The sequence below is a fragment of the Pipistrellus hanaki genome (genome assembly GCF_964339955.1).
Source record: "Pipistrellus hanaki genome assembly, chromosome: 9".
NCBI lineage: Eukaryota > Metazoa > Chordata > Mammalia > Chiroptera > Vespertilionidae > Pipistrellus > Pipistrellus hanaki.
The window spans coordinates 45,505,498-45,529,128 of NC_140511.1; the positions used below are offsets into that span (position 1 = coordinate 45,505,498).

The window sequence follows — 23,631 nt, forward strand, 5'->3', positions numbered from 1 at the left end:
CCACGTGTGCCCAGAGGGATAAAATCTGAGATCCAAGTATCCAAGTAAATGCCTTTTCGAGCTTGACTAGAAATCAAATTAGCCACCCATTGGTGCTCAGGCTGGAGCTCTAGCCACTGAGAACATTGGCCATGGCAAGGCTGGTACTATTTTATGACCCTTTATTGGAAATTTAAAAAAAAACTACAAAAATTTGAGTTTCCAAATCTATCCAGCAGAGGAACCCATGTCTAGGGACAGCCTTTTGGTATTCTGGGCTTTTCCTTGTGCTAAAACATCTGAGCATAGCACCCTATGTACCATCCAATTCACTTTTATTTTTCTTACTTTTATAATCAGTTTCAAATTATGAGGAATAGACTCACTGAGGATATTTCAGATTTGGGCAGCTATGCCCTCTCACAGGATGGCCAGGACACAAATTGGCCAGGTTCACTTAGCTTAGCTGGTAGGTACAGCACAGGGGAGAGCTGCCAGGATCACTGCTTCAGGTGGGCCTTCAGTGAGAGGCCTCCCTGTGGAAGAGGAGGTATTTCATCCCCTCCTCATGACACCTCATCCCTAAGGGCACAAGATGAGGTTGGTGTGTGTGACAGTGCACAGCTCAGGTCAGCCTAGCTCTCCAGAAGATGAATTACTGTGAGAGCCATGAGAACAGCTTCAGGGAGCAGAACTGAGATAGGATTAAGGATGTAGTCCCTGGCCCCTCTGAGTTAAGGCACAAAGTGTTAGTATTTCCCTGAAGTATTTGTGAAGACCTCTCATTGGTTCACAGATTTTCCTCCTTTCCTGCCCCTCCCCTAAGAATTTAACTTTCATTTTCCCTCTGATCCTCCTCCTGCTGGTTTGAAGAGCGAATTATCACCACGTTTGCCTTCAGCCTGAAACTCCAGAACAAGTGAGTAGGCCTTTTTTCCTGGAAGAATGGGGATGAGTTTTTCTCTGCTCTCTGTGCCTTGCCTGGCGGGGGCGGGGGGCCGCCGAGAGGTGGTTGGGGGGGGGGGGGGGGGCGGTGGCGGTGGCGTGCTAGTTTGCCAACAACTGTGTCTTTCATTATTTCAGAACTCTGGGCAGGAAAACTCAGACCCTCCCACCCCCACAACCAGAGCCTGAGGCCCAAAAGGTGGAGCTGGGCCTTGGTGGCTGGCAAAGGCCAAACCAGTAGAGTCATTGGGGCCCAACACCACAGTCAGCTCTGTGGGCGGGGCTGGCTCAGGGGAAAGGGGCGGGCACACCCAGGAGCACGGAGAGCTGTAGCCTGATCTCATGAGGAAGGGGTGGAGCACAGTGTAGTCTCCACTCCCCAGGTCTCAGCCTCAGGTGAGAGTCCAACAGGCTTTCCACTCCTGCTGCAGAAGAATTTCCTTTGCACTTGGTCTAGGCACTTCTCAAACTTGCTTTTTCGCGGGGCATGGAGCAAGTCCTGTATGACCTTTAAGTCCCGTGCACCTGCCCTTTAAAAGAGGAATTTCCTGTACCCTACACCCCTCGGGTTCTTCTGGGCACAAACCTTGTAAATTTTTGAAGGCAGACACTCTGTGGGCTCAGGTTTCTGGTGCAGGTCCCCAGAGAGCCTCATGTGGGGCACAAGCTCCTAAGTCCTCAAGGATGGGCTTAATATTTGTGAGATCCTTCCACCCAGACACCATTCCTATTCCCATATCTATCTCCCTGCCTGCTGTGGAGCCCTGGTCACTGCTCAGGTAGCAGTGGGGTCACACTCCATGTGTGAGGACTCAAGCTCCTCTGCACTTTTTTCTTCCGTGTCCTGTGGCAGAAGCTGCTTTGACCTTAGCTCCTTGTAGCCACACATAAATAAATTCTGCAGCCCCGTGGCAGAATGCATACCCTCTCCTCCCTCCTCTCCAGGCTCCTGGTAGGGTCTCAGGATTGGTTGGATCTTGAATGAGATGCAAAATAATTGGAGGTTCCTACCCCAAATTTGGATCATGCTGGAGACATAAAACAGGAATAGATATTAAAGGATACCTACCCTGATACAATGTCTATCCTTGATCTCCAGCCATGGGCTAATTGCATATGGCCCTTGGGCTATTTTCAGTATCTGGACCACTAGCTGGAATACACTTCTGTTCTTCTTCAGCCTCCTTTATCAGGTTTCCTTCATGTATGATGACTATGGCATTAATAGATAGTGTTTGCAGGTCTAAATTCATCTCCATGCAGCCTTTATAATTTTTCCCTTCAGAAAACAGAGTAAAGGGAAAACTTAACTGATACTTCAGATCTTTCTTTTACCATCAAACTTTGGCAACCATCAAGACATGAATATCTACTGAGATTTTTATTTTTTATTTTTATTGCTTCATAGTCCCATTTACTTGAAGTTCCTGAGAGAGTTCCTGATCCTAGACTGTAGCCACAGGGCCATACCGAGTCCAGGTGGGAGAATGAGCATCACTGTGTTACCACTCTGTGATGCCCTCTGGAAACTTAAGAAACATTCACTCCTTTGAAGAATTTGTGTGTCTTTATGTAAGCCAAACTGCCCACAGTTGCTGGGAGCAGAATCTCAATGGATTGAGATAATGCTCCAGAGAATGGTATTTTTGCACCTTGCATTAGAATCAAAAGAGAAGATATAAGTGTGTTACATGAAATCCATTGGTGATAGATTTGGGAGGCTGAGGCAGAAGAAAGCAAAGAGGAGAGAGTATAGAACCTCTGGGATTGGATACAAAGTAAAATGATAGACACATTCTTTTTTTACTTATGTGGGTGTAGGATAGTTAACAGTCAACAATTAGCTCAATAACAATGAGGGTATTTATGGTCTCCATACAGTGGGAAATGTGCTTTGAGGGGTCGAGAAAAAAAGGAAAATTACCTGGACATTCCAATAATATGTTATTGTAGATGCAAAAGGTTACTAGACAGGCTCAGTTAAAGTAAAGATTGACTTTGTCAGGGAAAGTACCAGCCTAGTACATGACTACCTACAAAACTGTTGTTTTAGTTTAAAAACTTTTCCTTTCAGACCATCCTTTATGGTTCCTGTAGGTCTCTGAATTTGCAAGGCCACCACATAGGCCTTTCCTGAGCTAGTCAGGTTAGCATGTGGTTCTTTTTGTCCACACCTCTTTGACTGATCACCAGCATCACCTCCAATTTGGGTAGTCATTAACATCTTGTGACCTGTGAGATATAAGCTGTCAGGGGTCACTTAGCTTAGCTGAGGATACAGGAGGCAGAGCATACTGACATTGGCTGCCTTAACTGAGATATTATAGTGGTCTTCACAACACTATGGAAAGTACTTTATTTCTGTTATCTCAGCCTTTTAAGAAGCCAGACTAAGTAAATGTGTGTGAAACCAGTAAGTTTATGTTAGCCTAGAGCTACGGAGTGCAAATTACATTGTGAAAGCCCATAGACATAGCATGCATGGGCCATAAGATACAAGGGTGGTTATAAAAGTCACAATTCCCTTATGAAAAATGAAGTCTAAGCATATTAACTGGCATTTGAGGTCTATATGAAATCCTCCTAAACCCAAATGTACTTTCCTCATCAGACTAATTATGCTGCCAACAATCTGGCTTTGTAAGGAAGCCGAGCTTCCACTTCATGATAGCCTCATGAGTTTTCCAGACAACAAAAGCAAAAAACTTATTAGACAATTTATCCAATATTAACTTTCTAGGAAGAAAGAACCCAGGCCTGATGTTAACCTTTTGTTTTCCATAATCTAATCTAATTTCCAATCCTTTTCTCTTACCTCATTCACCTGCTCTCCATGTCCTTCATCTTCTTCTCCTGAAAGCTGTCATCATCTCTCCCCTGGGCAGCTGTATGTGCATCCTACTCATCTTCTCAATTCCCCACTGTATCCATCAATTACTCCACAGCCCAACACTGGTGATTAATTTGCTCTTGGAAAAGTTTTCCTTAATGTTACATAAGTTACTAAGTGCCATAGGTCACTGCAAGCTCATGTGATGCCTAAGGCCTAGCAGTTTTCTCACACCAGCCACACTGGCATTTTCAATCTCAGACAATGTGGTGTACCTTCAATGAACGGGTCATTTCCTTTACGTAATGAATTGTTTTTCTCTCCCATATGCCTTATTTCCTTCATCTTTCTCAGGTTTCAGTTCAACCCTTAGGTGTTTAAGTTTGAACTGCTGGACAACCCTTTATCTTCCCAATAATTTGATTTCCTAACAACATGCTCATCTCTCTTGTAGTGTTTTTCACATCAGGATATATATATATATATATATATATATATATATATATATATATATATATATATATATGGCTTAATTTACTGTTACTTTCCAGGTGGATGTCAGGGTCATAGTTGTTTAATCTGTCTATTTAGACTCATTTCTTTGTTTTTGGGTATTAGTTTAGTTGTTAGCATGTAATTAATAGTGATGAAAAATTAGTTGAATGATCTTGCCTAATATTTTGAGATTTCTATTGCAAGACTGATATTTCATTTCATCTGTGTTTCTATTTTTTCAGATATGTGATCCTATGAGTATCTTTATGCTATCTCATCTCCATCATCAATATGCATACACACCATTTGACTGAATGTCCCTGGCATATTTCCAGGCAAACATGAAATTTTACTATTTATCTTACCTACTTCCTCTTTTTTTAAAAAATATATTTTATTGATTTTTTATAGAGAAAAAGGGAGAGAGATAGAGAGCTAGAAATGTTAATGAAAGAGAAACATCGACCAGCTGCCTCTAGCACAGCCCCTACCGGGGATGTGCCCTCAATCAATATACATGGCCCTGACCGGAATCGAACCTGGGACCTTTCAGTCCGCAGACCGACACTCTACCACTGAGCCAAACCGGTTTAGGCCCTATTTCATCTTTGATGAACCCTGTAAGGTAGGAAGATCCTGAATACATTAGGATCATTGCAACACTGTGTATTGAAAATAAATGGTCTTTGTAAGTCACTCACTAACTTTATGTACACAACTGATAAAGGGTTTGCTTTTGCTATTTACACAAACACATTGTCACATATTATTTATATATATAAAAGCCTAATATGTAAAGTGTCCTCTTGGGACTTGGACCAGGACACCTTGAGTTTGATCACTTGCTATGACATGTGCTGACCACTAGGGAGCGACATGGAACAAAGGAAGGCCCAGGCGTGCTGGCAGCCAGCAGCTGGGGAAGGAAGGCTCCCAGCCAGCAGCTGGAAGGCCTCGATTGGCTCTGATCTCCAGCCTGGCCTAGAGATCCTAGCTATGCATGAATTTCATGCACTGGGGCTCTAGTGTCATAATAATGAGAGATACTTTCAAACACAGTAAATGATGGTAATAGTTACACTATAAATAAGCAAGTCAGAGCATGTCTTTCTAATAAAGGAACATGGAAAGAGATTGTTAACTGAAGGATGATAGTGAGTCCTACTGATACCAGGGCAGCATTGCCTGATGAGAAAAGAGCAGGTATAAAAGCCCTGACCCAAAAGTGATTTGGGGATGTGTTTGGCATAGGAAAGATTAAGCAGGAGAGATGCTGAGAGTCACACAAACATCTTTTCTTTGAAAATAAAAATTAAAAAAAGCCTCAAGTCATCCTTTGGTTTAGTAAAAGTAAAGGACAATAACAACCATTGTATAAATGAAAATAAAATTTGTCATTTCAGAGTAAATAAAAGTATTTAAAATTCCTATGTGCCTAGCTGGAATTTCTCAGTGGTTACAGTGTTTGCCAGTGCATGGAAAAGTCAAGTACACTTACCAGGGTTGTGAGTTTGATCACCACCCAGAAATGGTTATCTATCAGACAACCAATTGACGTGTCTCTCTTACAATGATATCTCTTTCTTCCTATCTCTCTCTCTTCTCTTTTGTGTCCTCACTCCCTTCTACTCTGTCTAAAAATCAATGGCAAAAATATTCTCAGGTGAGGATTAACAACAACAAAAAAATGATCTATAAAAATAAAAGTGTACTAAAAGTTTGACAGCCAAACTCCTTCTGGTCATCTTTCTGGATGAAGCCACAGTGGCGGGGACAGAGGCAGAGGGGGTTAGGGGCAATGAGCCAGGCAGGGAAGCAGTTATGGGCAATAAGGCAAGCAGGTGAGCAGTTAGGAGCTAGCAGTCCCAGATTGTGAGAGGGGTCCTGGATTACGAGAGGGGTCCTGGATTAAGAGAGGGTGCTGGCTGGGCTGAGGGACCCTCCCCATGTATGATTTTCGTGCACCAAATTTCTAGTATTATAAATGGCCTTTTTTTTTTTTTTTTTTTTAAACCAGGTCACCATGCTCTTTGTCTTGTTTAACAACCATTTCTTTTTTATCCTTTTATATCTATTCTTGCCCCATCCTTCATTTCTACACAATTAGCAACATTTGTACCTACCATTCTTATTCTGCCCCCCTTTTTTTTTTTTTTTTTTTTTTTTTTATTTTTTTAAATCAATCTTTATTGTTCATATTATTACAAAGGTTCCTCATTTCTTCCCCCCTCCACCAGGTTCCCACCCCACCCTCTGCCCCCTCCCCATCCCCCATTGTCCTCATCCATAGGTGCACAGTTTATGTTCAGTCTCTTCCTCCCTCCCTCTCCCCGATAGTAAATCCCTTTTCAGATAGTAAATCTGTTACTTAGCATTTTCTCATATCAATAATACCTCCACATGCCCAATGATACTTCACACAAAAGACATTTCCAAATAGGTCAACCAGCCTCATCCAGGCCCCACCCAAGGCACTCACAGATCAACACCCCAGCGCTATACTAACTCAACACATCCAGATCTAAGCCTTCATCACTTGATTCAGCAGACCCTCAAGTTCCCGCAAAAGTTTCCAGCCATGTCTGAGAGGCAGCCGTGGGCAGGTACAGGCGAGGAGCGAGCTGTTTCGGGCCTGGCTGCTCCGGGCCTGGCCTCTGTTGCTCTGGTTCGTTCCACAACCAGCTGCTCCGGGTCTGGTCACTGCCGCTCCCGACCTAGTTGCTCTGGACTTGGCTGTTGCTGCTACAGGCCTGGCCGCACCCGACCCGGCTGCTCTGGGACCGGTTGCTCCGGTCCCGGCCGCTCCGGGCCTGGCCGCTCCCAGCCTGGCAGCCATTGCTCCTGGCCTGGCCGCACCAGACCCTGCTGCTCCGGGCCTGGCCGCTCCCAGCCTGGCAGCTGCTGCTCCGGGCCTGGCTGCTCCCAGCCTGGCAGCCGCTGCTCCTGGCCTGGCCGCACCAGACCCGGCTGCTCCGGGCCTGGCCGCTCACAGCCTGGCAGCTGCTGCTCCGGGCCTGGCCGCTCCCAGCCTGGCAGCCGCTGCTCCTGGCCTGGCCGCACCAGACCCGGCTGCTCCGGGCCTGGCCGCTCCCAGCCTGGCAGCTGCTGCTCTGGGCCTGGCCGCACCAGACCCGGCTGCTCCGGGCCTGGCCGCTCCCAGCCTGGCAGCCGCTTCTCCAGGCCTGGCCACACAAGACCCAGCTGCTCCGGGCCTGGCCGCTCCCAGCCTGGCCGCCGCTGCTCCAGGCCTGGCCGCACCCGACCCGGCTGCTCCGAGCCTGGCCGCTCCCAGCCTGGATGCTCCGTGCTTGGCTACTGCTGTTCTGGGCCTGGCTGCTCCCAACCCGGCTGCTCTGGGCCGGGCTTCTCCGGGCCCAGCCACTCCGTGTCTGGGTGTTCCTGGACTGGCCACCCTGGGCTTGGCCGCCTCTGCCTCAGGCCTGGCTGCCACTGCCCCAGGTCTGGCTGCTCCAGTGCTGGCCGTTGATGCTCTTGTTCTAGCTGCTGCTGCTCTGGGGCCTGGCCACTGCTGCTCCGGGCCCAGCTGCCACTGCCTTGTGCCTGGCCACTCTAGGCCTGGTCGCCGCTGTTCCAACATTCTGTCCCTTTTTTCTTTTTCTTTTTCTTTTAAAAAAACAAAACAAAACGCATTTATGTTGCAATGTTGGCTGGTGCGTTGAGTTCTGACTAGTCTTTGATTTTTCAAGATCTTCTTTGTATTCTTTCTTAAGTAATTTTACTATCATTTGCTCTCACTTGATTTCTTCACATTGAGAACTTCTTTGGTTTCTTCCTTCTTGTCCTGGGAGCTCAGCAGGTTGGCCTGTGGCACCCCTTTGTTCTCCGCGGGCTCCCGCGCTGCTCCAGCCTGTTGCCGGGGTCGGCGCCGCCCAGGAAGCAGCCCCCGTCCTTGGCTCCGTTGCCAGCGCTCAGCAGTCGAAGGCTCAGGGGCACCCCCCCCCACTGGGGGCCCCGTCGCCCGGCTCCTTGCTGGCGCCCGGCTGGCCGGTGTCCGGCAGGGGCTCCTGCTCCTCGTGGCGTTCCTCCAGTCTGGGGCTTTCTTTCTCCCTCCCACTAGGGGAGTCCAGGATCAGAGTCAACAGACTGTCCTCTGCGCACAGTGTGCGCGACTCCGGGTGCTCGGCCTTTCGCTGCGCTCCCAGGACTCCACCTCACAGCTCCGTCTCTCCCTGCCCGAGCCTGGGTCCCCAGGGACTGGCCCAGACCTGGAGTTCGGGGCGGTCTGGACTGAGGCTCAGAGCTGCCGCCGGAGGCTTTGTTTCTTCCGGCTAGGGTAATCCAGCATCAGAGTCAACATTCAGTCCTCTGCGCGCCATGTGCGCGCGACTCCGGGGGCCCCGCATTTCGCCGTCCCCCGGGATTGTCTCCCCCTGCCGGAGCCTGGGTCCCCAGGGTCTGGCACATAACTTGGGGCTCAGCGCTGCCGGTTCGGGGGTTCAGCCCAGGCTGGGGGTTCTATTTCCTTCCTGCTAGGGAACGCCTGGCAGCACCCAGCCCTCTCCTCCTCTCCGGCTGCGACCTCTCCGCGCGCGCGTGCGTGCGAGCGCGCAGCATGTCTCCGTACCTTAGGCTTTTTTTCAGCTCCTCTGATTTTCCTTCTGGTTTTCTCCCTCCTTCCTATTGTAGAGTTTTCAGTCAGTCGACTACCTGTAGCTCTGGGCAATGTCCACTCTACATTTTAGTTGTATTCCCTTGAAATTGTTGTGAGCTGCTGCGGCTAGGTGTATACCCGAGCAGCCATCTTGGATCCTCCTCCCACAGGTTCCCTGCCCCCCTTTAATCTTTCCAATCAGGCAGAGATCGGTGAGCAACAGAAGCCTCAGATCCGGACAGATAGGAGCAGGGGACCAGCTGCGATGGCTTCAGAAATCCTGGTGAACATAAAGGAGGAGGTAACCTGCCCCATCTGCCTGGAGCTCCTAACAGAACCCATGAGCCTGGACTGCGGGCACACATTTTGCCAAGCCTGCATCACTGCAAACAACAGTGAGTCTATGATGGGCCAAGAGAGCAGCTGCCCCGTGTGTAGGTCCAGTTACCAGCCTGAGAACCTGCGTCCCAATCAACATGTGGCCAACATTGTGGAGGCGCTTAGGGAGGTGAAGTTGAGCCCAAAGGAGGAGCAAAAGAGGGATCTCTGTGTGCGCCATGGAGAAAGACTCCTGCTCTTCTGCAAGGAGGATGAGAAGATCATCTGCTGGCTTTGTGAGCGGTCTCAAGAGCACCGAGGTCACCAAACATTCCTCGTGGAGGAGATTGCCCTGAAGTACAAGGTAACAGACCGGGATGGAGGAAAGACAGGGCAGAAAATAGCACTTGATGGGAAACCTAAACTTTTGTAGTTGACTGTAATTTTCTTGCCTGTGACCACTTTTCTTCCATGTTTACCTTCCAAGGCATGAAGGACATTTCTATATACTCCACACAACTACAAATGATGAGTAAACTTTAAAGAAAAAGTAGATATTTTCAGACCTTGTGCTAATAAGTAGAGGTTTGGTGCACAAGCAAAGCTGTCATCATCTCTTTAGACGTGAGGGGTAACTGGGCTGTCGGGTAGATCTAGACATAAGTTCTTTCCTTACTATAGGATCAAGTATTTTCTTCTAGGGCAAAGAAAATCTGTTTTCTCTTGACATGGTAATGGTGACTTCTATCATCTGAGTCTTCAAGAACACATAACCACATCAGGTTTCCTTCAAATCACAGATTCTAATGGTCATTTTTTATTTTCTTAAGAGATGAACCTGATTTCTTCCCATAAATCCTCTCTTCTGCTGAGGAGGGAGCCCATAACTTGACCCTGAAGTGATTCCTCTTTCATAGGAAAAGCTCCAATCAGCTCTGGACAGGCTGAGGGCAGAGCAGCAGAAAGCTGAAAAATTGGAAGATGACCTTGCAGAAGAGGGAACTTCCAAGAAGGTAGGAGGAGACGCTTTATCATAATTAACCAAGAATCTGGGCAGGACTTTGGGTTTTAGTCACAAGGAGCTCCCTTCCTTCTTGTTTTCTGACAGTTGATATGTCCAGATTCATTGATTAGTCATTCTTTCTCCTTTCCCTAATAGAGATAGGAGTAGAAATAAACATGTTACAAAATAATGCATCTCTATGTGGGTTAGTTATTCCCATAGAGAGACTCAGATGAGGATGGTAGTGAATTTTATATTCATTTATCATTATTTTGAGCCTTTAACTCTTACAGGGAATACAGTTGCCAATGGTTCATGGCTCTGTTCCAAGTGTTCCATAGGCTGTGAATGGCGTGGGGTGAGAAGAAATGCATGGAGGCATGACTTTCCTGGGCAGCTCTGTGAGAGTTGAGCCACACCCAGGTGTCCCATTTTGGTTCAGGGTTGGCCTTAATAATGTAGACATGAGAGCATTATTTTAGAATGTGATGAAGATGAAATAATGGGAAAAATCAGCCTCCTGATGAATTGCTCCTCTGCTTTCATCTCTCTTCCCTCTGAAAACACCTAAATCAAATATTTTCTTTTCTGGCTCCCAGTCTGCCTGACACCCTGAATCCCTGTCTTCCTTTCTCATTTCCGAAGGATCAAATAGAAAATGAGTTGAAAAGTGTCCAGGACTCGTTTGAACAACTGAGAGGTATCCTGGCCAGTGAGGAGCAAAAGGAGCTGCAAAGGCTGGAGAAAGAGGCAGCAGAAATCCGCGAGGACCTGGCTCAGGCAAAGAGAGAGTTGGCCCAGCAGAGAAAGTTGTTGAGAGATCTCATTTCAGATCTGGAGCATCAGTTGCAAGGGTCAACAGTAGAGATGCTTCAGGTAAGACTTAGAAATAAGCCCCAGCATCTGAACTTAAGGAAAACTAAGGCTAAGTTTCCTTCTCTGCTGTGTGGCTATGTTGTTTGTGGTGTTGACAATGAGGTTCCATTGGTCTTGCAGTGACTCTTCCCTGCATCTGTTTCAGAGGTTATTAAAATTGTCGAATGCATGAACAACAAGAAAAAATCTTGTTCTTATTAATGTATCAATTGAAGTATAAAATTGACTGTAAAGAGAAGATTCATTACATTCTGCAGGCCCTGTATCTGTAATCTAGTCTAGAAATTTATTCAGATACCTCTTTGTGATCCAAGAGATTTTTTTATTATTCTTTCTAGAATAAGTTGAATTTTTTCTTTTCCTTCTGAATTTCCTGAATAAAAAATTATGAAGGATTGGTGGTATTTATTTTTTAATTATTCAGTAGATTTATCAGTAAAACTGCTTCACTCTGAGCCTTTATGTTAATGGAAAAGTTTTAAAATATTTTTTTTACTTGCATTAGGTTTTCTCAGGTTTTTTTTATATTTCTTGAGTCAGTTCTTGGTAATGTACATCTTTCTAGAAATTGTCAATTCTATGTTATCAGATTTGTAAGCATTAAATTAGTCATTGTGATTTCTTAGAATATTTTTCACTTCTACAATACTAACAGTAATGGCTCCTCTTTTATTTCTGATTTTGTGATTATTTTTGGTCAAGTTAGTTATCATTGGTCAAGGTCATTCATTTTTTTTTTTTAAATATATTTTTATTGATTTCTAGAAAGAAAGGCAGAAGGAGAGAGAGAAAGAAACATCAATGATAAGAGAGAATCATTGATTGGTTGCCTCCTGCATGTCCCTTACTGGGGATCAAACCTACAAGTGGGGCACGTGCCCTTGACTGGAATTGAACCAAGACCCTTTAGTCTGCAGGGCAATGCTCTATCTAGTGAGCCTAAATAGCCAAGGCTCATTGATATTTTTTAAGAATAATTTTTACTGTGTTATTTATTTATTTATTTATTTATTCTTTTATTTATTTATATTTAACCTTTCTATATCACAAGTTTCTCCTCTCACTTATAGTTTCCTTTGTGTGTGTGTATGTAAATGAGCATTCATATATGAGAGTATGTATGTGTTTGTGTATGTACATTGTATTGAATTCGTTGTTCTTTTTCTAGTTTCTTAAAGAGAGAATTTTTTTTTTATTTTGTTAATCCTCATCCTAAAAAATCTTTTTCCATTGATTTTTAGAGAGAGTGGAGGGAGGAAAGGAGAGAGAGAAAGAGAGAGAGAGAGAGAGAAACATTATGTGAGGGAGACACATTCATTGGTATCCTCTGGTACAGACTTGCTGGGTAGAATAATCTAGGTTGTAAGTTTTTGCTTTCCATCACTTTGAATATTTCATGCCACTTCCTTCTGCAAAGTTTGAGTTGAGAAATTAGTTGGGATTCTTAGGGAGCCCCCTTATAGATAACTAATTGCTTTTCTCTTGCCACTTTTAAGATTTTTTTCTTTGTATTTTTCATTTCTCACTGGGTGTTTTTTATGCTTTCTCTCTCCTTTTTATGTTTCCTCTCTCTTTGTTGAAGTTCTCAGTCAGCTTTGTTAGTGAAAAGAGCTTATTACTTCATGACTTTCGGTTTCTCTTTTCTCCCTAGGATGTGAAAGACACTATGAAAAGGTATGTATGGAAGACCAGAGATGGTCTTTTTGTGCTGTAAAAAGAGGTTTAAAGCTGTGAAAGTTATATAATGATTAATTAGTATAAAATGTTGCTCAGCGCAGAAAAATTTAGATGTAGTTTTATCTTAAATGTCTGTTCACACATGGTTTGTGTATTCCATATCTTTTGAAAATGAACCAGCTTTGCCCTAACCGGTTTGGCTCAGTGGATAGAGCATCGGCCTGCGGAGTGAAGGTTCCCTGGTTCGATTCCAGACAAGGGCATGCACCTTGGTTGCAGGCACCTCCCCAGTGGAGGGTGTGCAGGAAGCAGCTGATCGATGTTTTTTTTTTTTTTTTTATAATATATTTTATTGTTTTTTTACAGCGAGGAAGAGACAGGGATAGAGAGTTAGAAACATCGATGAGAGAGAAACATCGATCAGCTGCCTCTTGCATATCCCCTACTGGGGATGTGCCCGCAACCAAGGTACATGTCTTTGACCGGAATCAAACCAGGGACCCTAGAGTCTGCAAGCCAATGCTCTATCCACTGAGCAAAATCTGTTTCGGCTGATCGATGTTTCTAACTTTCTATCCGTCTCTCTTCCTATCTGTAAGAAATCAATTATATATATATATATATATATATATATATATATATATATATATATATATATATTTTTTTTTTTAAGAGAGAATGAAACAGCTTTTATTTAAGCAACTTACTTGGGCGGAGTTCCAGAGTATGGATTAGTAGCAATTAAACATCAGATGTTTCAGTATCAGACTCATCTGACTTCATAAATTCTATGCACTCAGCATGCCTGTATCTAACTCAGATTTCCACATTTCAAAGGAGATGTATTGACTCTGGGAATGTCATGTCTTCTTTACCTCAGAGGCACCCAGAATTTGAGACAACTCTTTTATATTTAAATGTCTTCTCTGGAAATAGAAGATAAGGTTCTCTCTATTTTCCAAAAGCCAAGTTGAATATAAAGGAATATTTTAACCTTGGGAAAACCATTGATTCATCCTGTAACATATTTTAAAGTTAGAATGGAAGGACATCATGTTTTGTATCTAAATTTGAACACCTACTTGGCCACACTAATCTTTTCCAAGCACATGAAATTCAGACCACTATTGGTATCATATTTATAATATCTTCTGTGAATATCCCATGTCCCATGTGGTTCAGGATTCAGGATCTGGAAAGGAGGCCTCAAGCAAACGAAACAGATGAGACAAGAAATAATAATTTGGAAATTGAGGTGCCAGGCGGGAGGCCATCCCAAGAGGAAGGACTGCTTGGGCTGAGGCCTTGCCACCCTTTTATTCACCTATAGCCCTTAGGCAGGCAATTTCCAGTAACAGGCTGACTATCTTATCAGTAAGGATTTACATGCTTGTGTGTGGGGGAAGCTGCTTCAGCTAACCATTGTCTCCACTGAACAGTGGGTGCCTAGCTCTGACCTTTGCCAGGGCTCAAGGAGCATTCCAGGCTCCTTGTCTACACCTCTCTGCTAATGAAGACAGTAGGCGATTTCCCACAATCTTCTTTTCCAAGGGTTATATTTTTCCCAGAAGACTGAAATTTCAGATGTAGTTCTAGAGGCCTCCCTACTGGAGAATAGAATTTAAAGGTGTTCAGCCTCCCCAGACAATATTCCCACACTTGACATATTTCAAACATAAGCAGCCATGTTCACTTTCTTCTCATATTGTTGGGAGTCTACATCCATGTCATGACTTTTCCTTTTCCTTATACTAACTTATTTAAATTTTGCATTTTAAAGAAATTCACTGTGGCACATAATTTCATATCATTTTTTGGAGTTAGAAAGAGAGAGTGTAGTTATCTTTGTGAAAGGAATAAACTACTTCTGAGAGGTCAGCACCTTTCCAAGGCCAGACAGCAGTCAATGGGAAAGTGGATTGAGCCTATTTCTTTAGCTCCCAAGGTTAGAAGTCTATGCTCTTCTTTCTCAGGGGCCCATGAATGGGGGCTGAAGTACTCATTGGGGTGAGTAGATAAAAATCAGTGGTTTTAGAGAGACAAAAATTCAGAGGTATATGTGTCTATTTTGTTGTCCCTAGGAGTGAGACCTTCTCTCTGCAGAAGCCAAAAACTCTCTCCACGAAGCAAAGGAGAGTGTCCCAACCTCCTGACCTGAGAGGGATTCTGGAACAATTTAAGGGTGAGTAATGCTAGAGCAATGGATGGCTGTGAGATTTTTGTTATGGTTGGGGTTAAAGGTCAGGTTTTAGGTGTAGATAGAGGAGACAAAGGAAAACAGATAGTATATGCTGATGACATATTCAATGGAGAGTGATCAGCTGTTTTATTCACCTCTCACTCTTCCATGTATTACCTTACAGAGACCCCAATCTTTGTGATGTAGAATCTTTTGCCTATACTTAATGTTATGGATTTTTTCTAATTTCAGAACTGACTGATGTTCGACGCTACTGGGGTAAGGAGAAATCACAGTATCATGAAGCCACCTTCTCCTCATCTTTTAATATTTGGCATTTTCTACTAGATCATGTAACAAACAATCCATATTTTCCCTTCCACCACACACATACATATTATCTTTCTGCAGTGTGTACTGCTCCTTAAGAACCAAACCAAATTCTTCCCATTTTCCACTCATTCTCAACACCTCTCTGACAATGTCACAAATAAAGGTATATCACAAACCTTACCAACCCTATAATTTTTCTACAGTAAATGTGACCCTGGATCCTCCCCCGGATAAATCAAATGTTATCATTTCTGCGGATCGGAGACAAGTGAAACCTGCCTTTTATTTGAAAACACATCATTTGTATCAGAAAGGCAATTATGAGAATTACCGTGTCCTAGGGTCACTTCCTATCACATCAGGAAAACATTACTGGGAGGTAGATGTGTCAGATAAGTATGCCTGGGTTTTGGGGGTGTGTGCTGTAAAGCGCCTTTCTGGCTTCTGGTTGAGAGATTTTTTAATACAATGTAGGAATGTTTACTCTCAATATCAACCTCAATATGGCTACTGGGTTATAGGGCTGCAGAACCAATCTGAATATAAGGCTTTTGTGAATTCTGACTCCCTTGACCCCACGACCATACCCCTGTTCCCGAGTGTTCCTCCCCGTCGTGTTGGGGTTTTCCTAGACTATGATGCTGACACTGTCTCATTTTTTAATGTCACTGCCAATGGGTTTCTCATTTATAAATTCTCTTCATGTTTCTTTTCTCAGAAAATGTTTCCATATTTCAGTCCTATGGAAGGCACTGCCCCCATGACACTGTGTTCTCCAGGCTCTTAAACCTCTTACACTCTTACCCACTTCTTTGGAGTGCTTCTTGCCTTAGGTGCATCTAATGATTTGAGCTGACGTTCTCACCATCTTTTCTGGGCTCTTTTTTTTTTTTCTTTTTTCAATTTGATCACCCTTCATTCATCAATAGACTGTATAATTTGCCTCATGTCATATTTTCTTATTTCCATTCATAGACAATCCTAATTCTTGAGTTTTATCATCTCAAGGAAAATGACTAATGCCTCATTAAAAAACAAACAAACGAAAAAGACTTGTATGGAGGTAACATTTCTAACAAGTTCTACAATCTCATGTCCTTTGCCCCTGACTGAGAAGATGAAGGAAAGGTTTTCAGCAACTTTTCTTGAAGACCTTGTATAGAAGTTATTGAAAACGGAGTGAATCCTCAGATTTCTGTCTGTTTACCTATGATGTTCGTTATTCATCAAGGAGTGAAGAAGAAAATATTAAATATTGGGTTTTTATTGATTTCTTAGAGAGAGAGGAAGGGAGAGGTAGAGAGAGATAGAAACAGTGATGAGAGGGAAACATCAAAGGGCTGCCTCCTGCATGTTGCCTACTGGAGATTGAGCCTGCATCCAGAAATGTGCCTTGACTGGGAATTGCAAAAGCTACTTCTTGGTGCATGGGTTACTGTTCAACCACTGAGCAACATCAGCCAGGCAATAAGAAAATATCACAAACTAGCGGCCTGGTGCATGAAATTCATGCACTGGGGAGAGGAGTCCCTCAGCCTGGCCTCTGCCCTCTCACAGCCAAAGACCCCTCAGGGGATGTCCTTCTGCTGGCTAAGCCAGCAGTCAGACACCCTTCTTGCAGTCTGGGGCTCTCACAGTCCAGGACCCCTCCTTACCATCCACCTGCCGCGGAGGTGGGAGAGACTCCCACTGCTGCTGTGCTCTCTAGCTGTGAGCCCGACTTCTGGCTGAGCAGCACTCCCCCTGTGGGAGCACACTGACGACCATGGAAAAGCTCCTGCATTGAGCATCTGCCCTCTGGTGCTCAGCTCATACCATAGTGATTGGTTGTTCTGCCCTTCAGTCAGTTTTTATATTATGCTTTTATTATATACCATAATATGTACTAGGAGTGTAAGTTATTGTCCTCATTAATGAGTTCATGTCCAATTTCTCTAAATATACACAGTGAATTTTAAATAAAATACCTGAATGCTGATTGATTTTCTTTAAATAATCCTGGTAATATACCATACTATAGTATCACTGTGAGAAGAAAAATGTCATTAAATATATAACATGTGTCTCATCTGAATAAATATTTTCTCCATTAATAACTGAGAAATCTAAGCTGTGTCAGTGTCACGAAGCAGGTTTTGCTTTCATGGATGTTTTTTACCGAAGTCTCATGTTTCAGATCCCAGATATCTCTGTGATGCTATGCATTAGCATCTGCCAGTGTTAGACAAGACTGTGTATGAGTGAAAATTTTATTATAAGTCTGGTGTTACTGCATATTAGCATTGATCAAGTAATCTGAATCATACACACTCAGTTTCACATTGTAAAATTATATGAAATTTACCTGATGTATTATTGTGAAAATGAAACCATAGACTATTTTCAATAACTTCTGTCATAGCTAGCATAGTCATCATGTGTGGGGTCTATTCATTTTTGTTTGCCTTTCACTGTGACTGAAATAAATGATTTTAAGGACACATATTAGTTTTCTTTCAACTTTACTATTCTTGCTTTGGTATAACAAATAAAACTTGTTGAAAGAATTGTGCACTCTAATGAACAAGATAATCTCATTAACAAAATGGAACCATAAACACAGAACATATTGGTCAGTTCCTGAGGGGAGGTTGGTGGGTGTGACTGGATAAAGAAGGTAAGGGTGTTAGCTAAAGAACATATATGCATCACCAATGGATGTTTCTCTCTCATTGACGTTTCTAGCTCTCTGTCTCACTGGGAGAGGGACATAGCCTCAGGTCCCTGCTGATTGCTCATTATGGAACTGTGGCCTCTCCTGTGGGTTCAGCCATCTTGTGTTATGGAAATTTGGCCTCTACTGTGAGCACCACCATCTTTGTGATGGCATGATGGTCAATTTGCATATCACCTCTTTATTAGATAGGATATCCTCATATACAACACTTTTTACCTTTTTAAAAAATATATATTTTGTTGATTTTTTTACAGAGAGGAAGGGAGACGGAGAGAGAGTTAGAAACGTCAATGAGAGAGAAACATCCACCAGCTGCCTCTTGCACACCCCCGACCAGGGTTGTGCCCGCAACCAATGTACATGCCCTTGACCGGAATCGAATCCGGGACCCTTCAGTCCGCAGACCGATGCTCTACCGCTGAGCCAAACCGGTTTTGGCGATATGCAACACCTTTTAATAGATCTGAGGCAATAAGCCACAAAATAGGAAAAGTATATAACTGCTTTCATGAAACGTACCAGTTGTGGATGCAAGGTGGGAGTGCATAAGAGCACTAATGAAAGTATAACTCTAGGCTCCCACTGCAGTCTCCCTATTGCCTTGCACTTACGCATTTTCATTTTCTAATCGGGGTATACTAAATGAGTTCTGACCTTTAGGCATAATCCTTGTTCCAGAGATGACTTTCTGAATAATCTTAGCAAAGAAAGCCCCAGAGAAGGAGCCTATGGAGTGTCCATGAGCCACAAGCCTAGGCTTCCAGACCATTTTGCAGAGACCTGTAGAGAAAAGAGCTAAGGCCTAAACTGCTCAGGAAAGAGAGAGATACTTTGGGAAAGAAAACAGAAAGTCACAGAGTTCTTTGAAGCTTTATTGTCTAATTCCTCTAAGTATAATGATGTAGGATTTCAGCAGGCTGTTAACATAAATCCTAGCACACTGTCCTCTCTGGGTCTGTTGTCCTTAATGGTATGACAGCTGCCTCGCTCTGTAGCTTCCTTTGTATTCACTAGTCCCACAAGATTTCCAAGTTTACACTCACAGCTCTACTCAATTCCTGGAAAATCACTAACCTTGCTCATCTTATTCTTGGGCCATGCCTGTTATTCAGAAACAAAGCATGGAGATAAGGAGCAGGGGGAGCACATGGGAAGTATTTTCGTGACATCTTTACAACATTTCATAGAGCATAATGAGAGGCTTGATTGGTGTAAATAATAAGAAAAAATTCCAGAAGAAGTGTGAAAGCAACAAGATCTTAAGACCAATGAAAAACTCGAGTTAAGATACAGGTGCCTCTTCATACATTTATTTAACTATCTCTCCTTTTAAATCATAGCTGTGCCCAGACTGACTCAGTCAAATTCTCTCTCTCTCTCTCTCTCTCTCTCTCTCTCTCTCTCTATCTCTATCTCTATCTCTCTCTCTTCTCTTTGACTTCTCATTATGATTTTCTCATATTGAATTAAAGATGGCTTTGTGCGTTTTCACCTCTACAACATTCTCCTTGTACCCTTCACTACCCTCAGCCATTTTTAGGCACACATGTTTTGAAATAGCACAGTTCACCACAGTCATTACCATGATCATTATTATATTTCACCTGTGCCATATGATTTTAGAATTGTTTCATACTCTGTTAGTCAGGGTTCTCCTGAGAAACAAAACCAATATTATATTGTAGATATACCCTTCATATATGCGAAAGAAACTGATTATCAGGAATTGGCTCATGTGATTATAGAGTTTGACTAGTTCCTGGCCCTGCCTTGTACAAACTGAACACTCAGGAAAGCTGGTGATGCAGGTGAGTGCAAGTTCAACAATTTGAGAACCAGGGTAGTCAATGCTATAAGGCCCAGTCCAAGGGCAGGAAAAAACCTAAATCCCTACACAACTAGGTAGACAGGAAGCAAAAGGAACACCTTTCTCTCTTTCTTCCTCTGCCTCTTTGTTCTGCTTAGACCTTTAATCTAATTTATTGTGATGAAAGATCCAAATGCTAATCTCATCTGGAAACAACACCCTCACAGACACACTCAGAAATGATGTTTAATCTGGGCAACCAGTGGACAATCACACTGACTCATAAAATTATTCCTCACAATTACTTTCCTATTTCATTTCTACTATGTTAAGACTATAAAGATTATATGTTAAATGGAATTAAAAAACATTGCCCAAAGATGACACTTCATACAGTTTCATCTATGTATTTCATTTAGGAAAAGTGTCATGTTGTCCTTATTGAATCCAGGTTCTGAAAGTCAGAATCTCAGTGCTACCACTCTGATAGCCCCCCTGGCTGACCACCTCTCACAGGATGGCCACGACACAAATTGGCCTGGTAAGTACAGCCCAGGGGAGAGCTGCCAGGTTCACTGCCTCAGGTGGGCCTTCAGTGAGGGGCCTCCCTATGGTAAAGGAGGCATTTCATTCCCTCCTCATGACACCTCATCCCTAAGGGCACAAGATGAGGTTGATGTGTGACAGTGCACAGCTCAGGTCAGCCTAGCTCTCCAGAAGATGAATTACTGTGAGAGCCATGAGAACAGCTTCAGGGAGCAGAACTGAGATTAAGAATGTAGTCCCTGGCCCCTCTGAGTTAAGGCACAAAGTGTTAGTATTTCCCTGAAGTATTTGTGAAGACCTCTCATTGGTCCACAGATTTTCCTCCTTTCTTGCCCCTCCCCTAAGAATTTAACTTTCATTTTCACTATGATCCACCTCCTGCTGGTTTGAAGAGTGAATTATCACCACGTTTGCCCTTCAGCGTGAAACTCCAGAACAAGTGAGTAGGCCTTTTTTCCTGGAAGAATGGGGATGAGTTTTTCTCTGCTCTCTGTGCCTTGCCAGGCTGGGGGCCAGAGGGGGTTGGAGGGCGGGGAGAGGCGGGGGTCGGGGGGCTGGGGGGGTGGAGCGCTAGTTTGCCAACAACTGTGTCTTTCATTATTTCAGAACTCTGGGCAGGAAAACACAGCCCCTCCCACCCCCACAACCAGAGCCTGAGGCCAAAAAGGTGGGGCTGGGCCTTGGTGGCTGGCTGAGGCCAAACCAGTAGAGTCTTTAGGGCCTAACACCACAGTCAGCTCTGTGGGCGGGGCTGCCGCAGGGGAAAGGGGCGGGCACACCCAGGAGCAGGGACTGTTTAAGGAGAGCTGTAGCCTGATCTCATAAGGAAGGGGGTGGAGTACCCATGTTGCCTCCACTCCCCAGGTCTCAGCCTCAGGTGAGAGTCCAACAGGCTTCCACTCCTCTTGCAGAAGAAGAATTTCCTTTGCATTTGGTCTAGGCACTTCTCAAATCTGCTTTTGCGCGGGGCATGGAGCAAGTCCTGTAGGACCTTTAAGTCCCCTGCACCTGCCCTTTAAAAGAGGGATTTCCTGTACCCTACACCCCTCGGGTTCTTCTGGGCACAAGCCTTGTAGGTTTTTGAAGGCAGACACTCTGTGGGCTCAGGTTTCTGGTGCAGGTCCCCAGAGAGCCTCATGTGGGGCACAAGCTCCTAAGTCCTCAAGAATGGGCTTAATATTTGTGAGATCCTTCCACCCAGACACCACTCCTATTCCCATATCTATCTCCCTGCCTGCTGTGGAGCCCTGGTCACTGCTCAGGTAGCAGTGGGGTCACACTCCATGTGTGAGGACTCAAGCTCCTCTGCACTTTTTTCTTCCGTGTCCTGTGGCAGAAGCTGCTTTGACCTTAGCTCCTTGTAGCCACACATAAATAAATTCTGCAGCCCCGTGGCAGAATGCATACCCTCTCCTCCCTCCTCTCCAGGCTCCTGGTAGGGTCTCAGGATTGGTTGGATCTTGAATGAGATGCAAAATAATTGGAGGTTCCTACCCTAAATCTGGATCATGCTGGAGACAAAAAACAGGAATAGATATTAAAGGATACCTACCCTGATACAATGTCTATCCTTGATCTCCAGCCATGGGCTAATTGCATATGGCCCTTGGGCTATTTTCAGTATCTGGACCACTAGCTGGAATACACTTCTGTTCTTCTTCAGCCTCCTTTATCAGGTTTCCTTCATGTATGATGACTATGGCACTAATAGATAGTGTTTGCAGGTCTAAATTCATCTCCATGCAGCCTTTATAATTTTTCCCTTCAGAAAACAGAGTAAAGGGAAAACTTAACTGATACTTCAGATCTTTCTTTTACCATAAAACTTTGGCAACCATCAAGACATGAATATCTACTGAGATTTTTTTTTTTTTTTTATTGCTTCATAGTCCCATTTACTTGAAGTTCCTGAGAGAGTTCCTGATCCTAGACTGTAGCCACAGGGCCATACCGAGTCCAGGTGGGAGAATGAGCATCACTGTGTTACCACTCTGTGATGCCCTCTGGAAACTTAAGAAACATTCACTCCTTTGAAGAATTTGTGTGTCTTTATGTAAGCCAAACTGCCCACAGTTGCTGGGAGCAGAATCTCAATGGATTGAGATAATGCTCCAGAGAATGGTATTTTTGCACCTTGCATTAGAATCAAAAGAGAAGATATAAGTGTGTTACATGAAATCCATTGGTGATAGATTTGGGAGGCTGAGGCAGAAGAAAGCAAAGAGGAGAGAGTATAGAACCTCTGGGATTGGATACAAAGTAAAATGATAGACACATTCTTTTTTTACTTATGTGGGTGTAGGATAGTTAACAGTCAACAATTAGCTCAATAACAATGAGGGTATTTATGGTCTCCATACAGTGGGAAATGTGCTTTGAGGGGTCGAGAAAAAAAGGAAAATTACCTGGACATTCCAATAATATGTTATTGTAGATGCAAAAGGTCACTAGACAGGCTCAGTTAAAGTAAAGATTGACTTTGTCAGGGAAAGTACCAGCCTAGTACATGACTACCTACAAAACTGTTGTTTTAGTTTAAAAACTTTTCCTTTCAGACCATCCTTTATGGTTCCTGTAGGTCTCTGAATTTGCAAGGCCACCACATAGGCCTTTTCTGAGCTAGTCAGGTTAGCATGTGGTTCTTTTTGTCCACACCTCTTTGACTGATCACCAGCATCACCTCCAATTTGGATAGTCATTAACATCTTGTGACCTGTGAGATCTAAGCTGTCAGGGGTCACTTAGCTTAGCTGAGGATACAGGAGGCAGAGCATACTGACATTGGCTGCCTTAGCTGAGATATTATAGTGGTCTTCACAACACTATGGAAAGTACTTTATTTCTGTTATCTCAGCCTTTTAAGAAGGCAGACTAAGTAAATGTGTGTGAAACCAGTAAGTTTATGTTAGCCTAGAGCTACAGAGTGCAAATTACATTGTGAAAGCCCATAGACATAGCATGCATGGGCCATAAGATACAAGGGTGGTTATAAAAGTCACAATTCCCTTATGAAAAATGAAGTCTAAGCATATTAACTGGCATTTGAGGTCTATATGAAATCCTCCTAAACCCAAATGTACTTTCCTCATCAGACTAATTATGCTGCCAACAATCTGGCTTTGTAAGGAAGCCGAGCTTCCACTTCATGATAGCCTCATGAGTTTTCCAGACAACAAAAGCAAAAAACTTATTAGACAATTTATCCAATATTAACTTTCTAGGAAGAAAGAACCCAGGCCTGATGTTAACCTTTTGTTTTCCATAATCTAATCTAATTTCCAATCCTTTTCTCTTACCTCATTCACCTGCTCTCCA

The 23,631-nt window shown here is 43.7% G+C and overlaps 1 protein-coding gene across 1 annotated transcript in view; it reads left to right on the top strand.

Annotated features, from left to right (window-relative positions):
- Window positions 1-791: 791 nt before the first annotated feature.
- The window catches only part of LOC311627538 (uncharacterized protein), a 33,076-nt gene continuing 10,236 nt past the window's right edge, over window positions 792-23,631 (top strand). Inside the window, exons 1-11 of the mRNA XM_084894045.1 lie at window positions 792-898; window positions 9,064-9,543; window positions 10,097-10,192; window positions 10,828-11,058; window positions 12,710-12,732; window positions 14,817-14,917; window positions 15,167-15,193; window positions 15,451-15,717; window positions 20,222-20,311; window positions 20,662-20,755; window positions 21,899-21,992. Of these exons, the coding sequence (XP_084750171.1) occupies window positions 9,127-9,543; window positions 10,097-10,192; window positions 10,828-11,058; window positions 12,710-12,732; window positions 14,817-14,917; window positions 15,167-15,193; window positions 15,451-15,717; window positions 20,222-20,311; window positions 20,662-20,755; window positions 21,899-21,992 (1,440 nt within the window). The 5' untranslated portion in view covers window positions 792-898; window positions 9,064-9,126. The remainder of the gene's footprint in view (window positions 899-9,063; window positions 9,544-10,096; window positions 10,193-10,827; window positions 11,059-12,709; window positions 12,733-14,816; window positions 14,918-15,166; window positions 15,194-15,450; window positions 15,718-20,221; window positions 20,312-20,661; window positions 20,756-21,898; window positions 21,993-23,631) is intronic.